General features: G+C 42.7%; 1 protein-coding gene across 1 annotated transcript; it reads left to right on the top strand.

Annotated features, from left to right (window-relative positions):
- The first annotated feature begins 4,177 nt into the window (after positions 1 to 4,177).
- Positions 4,178 to 7,311, top strand: LOC148820595 (putative G protein-coupled receptor 139). Its single transcript, XM_088933391.1, has 2 exons — positions 4,178 to 4,247; positions 6,371 to 7,311. The coding sequence occupies exons 1-2, from the start codon at positions 4,178 to 4,180 to the stop codon at positions 7,309 to 7,311; spliced, it is 1,011 nt and encodes a 336-aa protein (XP_088789517.1).
- Positions 7,312 to 7,371: the final 60 nt, after the last annotated feature.

The raw sequence follows: 7,371 nt of genomic DNA, 5'->3' as shown, positions 1-7,371 counted from the left end.
CCTGACCAGTACCTGGATGTGAGACCTCCTGGGAAAAACTAAGGTTGCTGCTGGAAGAGGTGTTAGTGGGGCCAGCAGGGGGTGCACAGCCTGTGGTCTGTGTGGGTCCTAATGCCCCAGTATAGTGACGGGGACACTACTGTAAACAGGCACCGTCCTTTGGATGAGCTGTAAAACCGAGGTCCTGACTCTCTGTGATCATTAAAAATCCCAGGGCGTTTCTCGAAAAGAGTAGGGGTGTAACCCTGGCATCCTGGTCAAATTTCCCATTGGCCCTTACCAATCATGGCCTCCTAATGATCCCCCTCTATGAATTGGCTTCATTACTCTGCTCTCCTCCCCACTGAAAGCTGATGCGTGGTAAGTGTTCTGGCGCACTTTGGCTGCCGTCACGTCATCTAGGTGATTCCCCATTACCTGTAAAGCACTTTGAGTGGAGTGTCCAGAAAAGCGCTATATAAGTGTAAGCAATTATTATTATTATTTATGTTTAGAAGTAGCTGTATTTGGCCCAGCGAACACGGTTGACACCAGGTCTGCTGATGATCAAGGTGCTCCTTTGAGAGCTTCTCAAAATGTGGTTTTAGGGCACACTTTGAAACTTGAAGATATTTTTTGTTATACAGTAAATATTTTAATAACATGCTCCTAATTATTCCTTATTCATTTAGTTATGGTCTATTTATCTTACATCCGAGTAGCTTATATATCCAGAAAATGGAAACGGGGTGTATTTATATGTCTTACCGCTAGAGGCGTTATAGTCACGCGTACCCCTTGCCCAGCTTCATTGCGCGGTCGGCTATACAGAGTACTTGGCTGTTGGTAAACTGTGTTTAAAAACTTTCACAGACAAGGCTGTCTACTGTATATTATTATTATATTATTCGTTCAGTGTGTTTGGAGTTTTACGACATATCTCTGCGAGCTGGGACTGCACAGCTCCAATGCTTTTGATGAATATTATGAAAAACAAAATACGCAAAGAAATGAAATGAGACTTTTTTTGACCCATAACCGCTATCCGCAAGTTTCGTGGCGTTGTACAATTCATCATTATTATAAAATCATGATAGCTTGGGCAGTTTGCGTTGAAAGTTTTAATAATTCGACAACATCACTCCATTCAAACAGTGCAGTAGAAAACATATATACCAATTCTTTCCACACAGAGTGTCCTGCAATAGGATTCACACCCTTCCAATGATGTCTCACTGTGTTGAATTGAACATTAGTACAGTATGCGCATTTTCTTGGAAGTGAATGCATTTTTTATTGAAACTTGAATGGCTCAAACTGAACACTTTTATATGTAAAAGTTAAATGTCAAAATGCGATATCAGTGGCTGAGGGTGGCAGCGTTTGCATGGCACTGTTGTGTGTAAATAGCCAGAGAAAAGGAAACTGCAGACAATGCACACCATATTTCCACGGACCTCCTCCACTAGGAACCCCGATTCTTCCCAGGATGCAATGTAAAATGCTTTTCTTCTTCCTTTGACCATTAAAGTACTTCTGATTTGTGAATAAAGAATATATTCTTAAGACTGAAAGTGAGTAGTTTTCAATAGTTAATGTCACTAATGTATACAAATAAATAATAGCAAAAAAAATGAAATTAAGGTTATTAATGACCTGCATATTTAATTATGAACTAGCATTTTAGATAACTCCACTTTCAGCACCATTTGAATTGTCGTAATATCATAATCTTATTGCCTGTGTAAACATTAGAAAATTAATCTTTAATTCTTTTAACTATTTAGAAATAGTTTTTAAGTTTGAATTCGATTTTTTTTAATTTTGAAAATGGGGAAAAATATGCAGGTCATATCTTTTCAGTGTATTATAATGATCAGATAATTTATGAATTATTTGTAGGGTAATATTGATTTTAGTTCATGAAAACAGCATGCGTTTTCATTAAGTGCATTTGTCTGGTGTATTTATATTGTAACGCAACGGGGGCTCCGCGGGCGCCCTTGCCGCATCTGGTCGGCCCAAAGTATAGGTGGCTCGAACCCGGGACTTCCGCGTCTCTCTGCAGCGACCCAACCCCGTGAGCTAAAGAGAGATCTCTTTCCAGCCCAGTAGCTGTAGTCCTGCTATCATAGGGAAGGGCGGTGACGTCACCTGCTCTGGTACGCCGGCTCTTACACAGTACCTGACGGCCGTAAGCGTTACAATATTATTAAGATCAATTGTAATATAGTGGCAGTGTAATTCCTACAGCTGGGCGCAATTACAAATCAGATCTATGTGAAAGAAGCATTCACAGATTTTTAAGTGCCCATGAAATATAATTAGTTCTTACATGTTTGATTCTGGCATGCTAAAATGCATTTGCAACTGCAAATAAATGACTTCATTAATTAGGCTGCTTGAAATACCTGCAGTGTTTTTCCCATCATTAATGAATGAATGATAGAAGTCAAACATCAACATCAAAACCTCCCAGACTGCAAATGAAGGACTTAATCACCAGAGATGTTTTCTTGCAGTTGATGACTTTTTTATTTATTTTATTTTATCGTTTGGATTGAGACTGTTATGTAAAGACTCTTTTCAGTGCAGCTGTCTCTACAGACTGCTACTACATGCATTGTTGTTTCTTTCTTCTGTTTTTTCTTCTCTGGATTCCTTGTCTCTGGCCATGGTGGTTATTTACCCTGGGATGACAAAGCTAAATCTGCCAAGTAAAAGCTACGTTTGTCATATCTGTGCTTAAGGTGGGACTGAGCAGCATCTGTGAGGCATAAGATGGATCCATGCACTGGGTAAGAGATAGAGTCAACACAGGGAAAGTGCAGGCAAGCATGGTGCAGGCTCACACAGTCCGGGATTGTGGCGAGATGCACGCATAGCTCAAAGCTGGAGAGACAGTGAAAGCACAAAGGGAATTCCAGAATTATAATCAAATCAAGTGGGCAAAGTTCAAAGCATGGGAAACAAACAGGTCCAAAACAAAAAGGAGCAAATCCAGAGGAGTGGTCAGGGAAAATCTAGGGTTGAGAATCCAGGAAGAAACAAAACACAAAGGAACTCAGGAAGGGAGCTTAAAAAAAGGCTGAGGTCAGAGTTAATCTCTTTATCAGAGCCCCAAGAATTGTCTGAGCAGAACTGAAATATTCTGCACCATCTGATGCAGGATGTAAATTGCCTGCAGGTGATACAGGTTTTCTGTCAGAATCTGTTTCCATGGTAACCAGCATTGAATGACAGGTGATTGCATGGCAAACCCAAGCTGGATCCACAGTGTTCCCACAGGAGTTAAGATAAGCCAAGTTAAGGTGTTAAGATAAGCCAGGTGTTCGTAGTCTTGTCCTAGCCTTCCTGGCACTGGTTTGAAAGCATCACATGTTCAGAAGTGTGTTTCAAGAGGTTTTTGAGTGATAGTTGGAGTAATACTTAACATCAAAAAAGTATTTATTCATTTTCTTGCTTATTCCTTCGGAGTGTGTAGCATAAAAACTAATAACAGTCACGATAGGTTACCTTTTTTTTCAAAACTGACTGAACACCATGTTCCCAGGGAACAGACCCACAGTTAATGACCATCATTTAAAATGTTTTATGTTGTTACAGATTCTTAGGAAGTTCTAAACGTGGGCTTGTTGCATGCATTGAAAGTAGAAGAAATGCCTTTGTGAGAGTCATTAAGTGACTGAATGAGCCCAAATCAATTGATTTTTATGCCATGTTTCCTGACATAGCAGGCAGTTAAGCAGCTCACCTAGCACGAACAGGACAATATCTATTTATGACATGACAACCAGGTCCATGGGGTAGGACTGTGGAATGTTTGCTTAATGTTCGAGCACTTTTACAACACCCGGTGCCAGGTGCTCTCTCAACTACTCTAACACAGACCACGAAGCCCAGCTGGGTCTCTCCAGGAAGGGAAGCATAAGTGAGTCCAAACACTAATATGCGGGTGGCAGTAGTGCCTTCTCATAGGTCTATAGGAGGCACAAGGTCACCTGACTATGATGCATATCTGAATTTCAGAGCACATAAGGTGTTGGACCTAGTATGGTTGCTGCTATGATTTGGGCAATAATGTACAGTTTGAAATACCTTTAAAAGATCAGCTAACTAAAAATGGAACAAAAAATATGACAGACTCCTGAAACCCTCTTCTTAAGCCTCCTTTACTTCACTACTTCACAAAAGAGAGATGGACTGGGATTCATTTGTGGAGATGCAGAAAGCTTATTACATTATCCTCTGTACCACGGGGATACCAGGTGAGATTATAAATAATGTACCAACATTGATGGGGTGCATTGTAGACTTGTAGTATTTTAAACATGTTAGTGTTGTAACTTGCATAACAAAATTTACACTGGAAACACAAACTGTAGAGTTGTATAAATAACATATATTGGTTAATACAATAATTTAACATAATTAAACAAGGTGTACAAATTACAATTTTAGGAAGGATCGCTGGCTCTTAAAACAATCTATGCTACAAGGCAGACAAATAAAAGTCATACAAAATATTAAAGGTGTGAACAGTTTTATGCAAATTATGAGCAAACTCTCAATGTTAAATAACTGTATTTTATTACAAATAACGTTACAAGCTTCCTCAAAAGTTTTTGAAGAACGAAGCTCATATTTAATTTTACTTAAGGGACATTTTGAGAAAATGAGATACCTATATTACAGTGCTTCTATTGTTTTGCTTAATCTTATTGCTATGATGCTGTGGTATTCCTAAGCAATATTAAGAATTAATAAATAATATGAGAACTGAGATTCTGTTCTCATCGGCCTGATAGGATGGGGAGTTGAGTACTTTTACTGTTGAGCCTCTGTATCCATGTCTAAGCCCTGCGATAGGAAGAAACACCCTTCTTTAGGGGTGAGACTCACAGTACTTATCTGTCCTTGTTCTTGTGCATGAAGACTACTTCTAAAGGCAATCCAGCTGCATCCATATCAGGAGCCGTCCGCTGCTTCAGTGCCTTGTGAGTCCAGTAATGGCTTGGGGGCAATGAAGATACTGTATCACACCATAGGATAGAACCAGGGTTTACATATCAGCAAGACTGCAGCTGCCGGTGATCCAGAACAAAGGACAGGAATAACTCCCCCCTGTACAAGATTTCAAAATCCCTCTGTTTCCATGACTATCATGTAAACAAAGGCAATAAAAATATGGGTACCTTGTTTTCACAACAGCAGACTTTCATTTTAGTGCCTAATGTCTTGCTAGGTGCTGGTGTCTGTTTTTTTTTACCATAGGTGATTCTCACTCCTGGACTCCTAGAGCCACAAAGGCTCCTGGTTATCATTCAGACTTGAGCTTCTAATGACTTAATTAAATTGGTTATTGACTTAACACAAGCCTTTAGTCATCAGGGGAGTGTTCCCTGTGAATTCTGTAGATTTGCGGCTCTGCAGGACCCATGCTTTACTTGCGAAGCACTGCTCTAGATCGAAACCACTGCTGGTGTCACAGCCCTTTCCTTCATTTAACAGCATTTCCATCATTTACAGGCAAGAAATGGATTTCCATTTGGAGGACAATGTTTAAATCCCAGACACAAAAATTAATAGGAATAAGGGAGGAGTTATCAACTTATTTTCCAGAGGGACTGGTGTCTTTTGTTCTGTTTCACCCTGAGTAGTCAGTTAAACAAATAATCTAATTACTCTCTTAGATAAACATAAATGGATTATTTTAAGGTCCTACAGTCGATTACTTCAAACATTTATTCAGTTAAAAGTACAGTTAACTATAAATTACCTCAGAGCCCGGTTAGAAGAATTACAGTTATGCAGTTAAATAGTTAGCCCTCCTATGTAATCCTGATGCTAGGAATTGAGTTTGAGACTCCTGGTATAAAGGTGTGTCTGCAAGAGGTATTACTGAGCAGAGCTCTCCAGCTCACTAATTTAGGTTCAATGTTCCCTCTCCCAAAACCCTTGGCATACCAAGGGTTTCTTTGGTTGGGGTAACCTTAAGATACCTTGGATCTATAGGTGCATGAGTCCTGAAGAAATGCTGGGGAGACTGATCAACACTCGCTGAGAAAGCATCTGTGTCTGGGGAGTAGGAACCCCCTTCGCCATGCAAAACAGTTTGAGGAAGAGCATAGGATGATTTATCCATAAGAAAAACATTTAAAACATTTTAAAAAATTCTTAACTGCTGTTTGTAATAGTGCTGATCTCCTCAGTCCCTGGAACCATATAAAACAGTGCCTGTGGTTTAATAAGTTTTTCAATGATACAGTCTGGGACAAAATATGATTCACAACTTTTGAAAGTCATTAACATCCATTCATCTATTTCCTAACCGCTTCATCCAATTCGGTGTTCATTCGCCGGCCATCTCTCCCATTTCTGTGTCTCACAGCCAACCTCTTTGCTGCCTTCGTCATCCTCACTCGCCCCTGCCACCTCTCCAAGACCACCACCATCTACCTGGTAGCTCTGGCCTGTTCGGACACTCTGTCACTGGTGTGGGCGGGGACTTTCAACCTCAGTCAGCTCTTCCTGGATGCAGATGACTTCTGGGGCTCATCTTCGGGCTGCTGCTTGGCCATCGTGCTGGAGTACGGCACGGTGTTGAGCTCCGTGTGGATCATTGTGGCGTTCACTGTGGAGCGATACCTCGTGCTCTTCCAGGAGAGGGCCAGCCGGTGCTTTGCTCAGCCCAGAGTGGCCCAGGGAGCTGTAGCGGGGCTGATCACCCTCTCCTACCTGGTGTCCGTGATGGCCTGCCTCCTGAGCGAGCACAGGCGCTCCTCACTTCCCCCCGGGGAGGCCAACGTGACCGAGCGGCTATGTTCCCTTTTCAGCAACACGAGCTTCGTCTCCCTGCTGTGGATCCACACTTTCGTCTGTGGCCTGGTGCCCTACCTCCTCCTCATTGCCTTCAATGCCCTCATCGTGTACCAGCTCCACCTGCGCAGCCGCATCCACCCGCCTCCAGGGGAGAGTGCAGCCACTGCCCTGTGCCGCACCCAGCTGCGCCTGCAGAGAACCGCCCGCCTCTTGCTTACCATCTCCCTGACGGCCGTGGCCCTGGGTCTTCCCCGTTTCCTGGTGTACTCAGCTGGCCTCGCTGGCCCGGGCACGGCGCCCCCTCTGGCCATGCTGGCGGAGATCTGCACCATGCTGGAGGCACTGAACTCTGCCATAAACTTCTGCCTCTTCTGTCTGGCCAGCACAGCCTTCCGGCAGGAATGCACTGCGCTGGTGCGGGGATGTGCTACCCCCTCCAAACCTGCGCCCCAGCTGCAGGTGCCCTCTGACATGGAGCTGCCAAAGATCTGCAGCAGCTCCAAGGAGTGACTTACTATTCATCCCTAGTGCCAACAGTGCAAGGGGCACAGTGGGCATTTTGGGCAATAT

This window comes from Atractosteus spatula, chromosome 14, assembly GCF_055471065.1.
Source record: "Atractosteus spatula isolate fAtrSpa1 chromosome 14, fAtrSpa1.hap1, whole genome shotgun sequence".
NCBI lineage: Eukaryota > Metazoa > Chordata > Actinopteri > Semionotiformes > Lepisosteidae > Atractosteus > Atractosteus spatula.
Note: the sequence above shows the minus strand (reverse complement) of the source record. Positions and strands in the feature narration are given on the sequence as shown.

Coding starts and splice junctions, on each gene's coding strand:
- LOC148820595 (XM_088933391.1), top strand. CDS start 4,178: ATGGACTGGGATTCATTTGTGGAGATGCAGAAAGCTTATTACATTATC. Junction 4,248..6,370: donor CTGTACCACGGGGATACCAG/GTGAGATTATAA, acceptor TGTGTCTCACAG/CCAACCTCTTTGCTGCCTTC.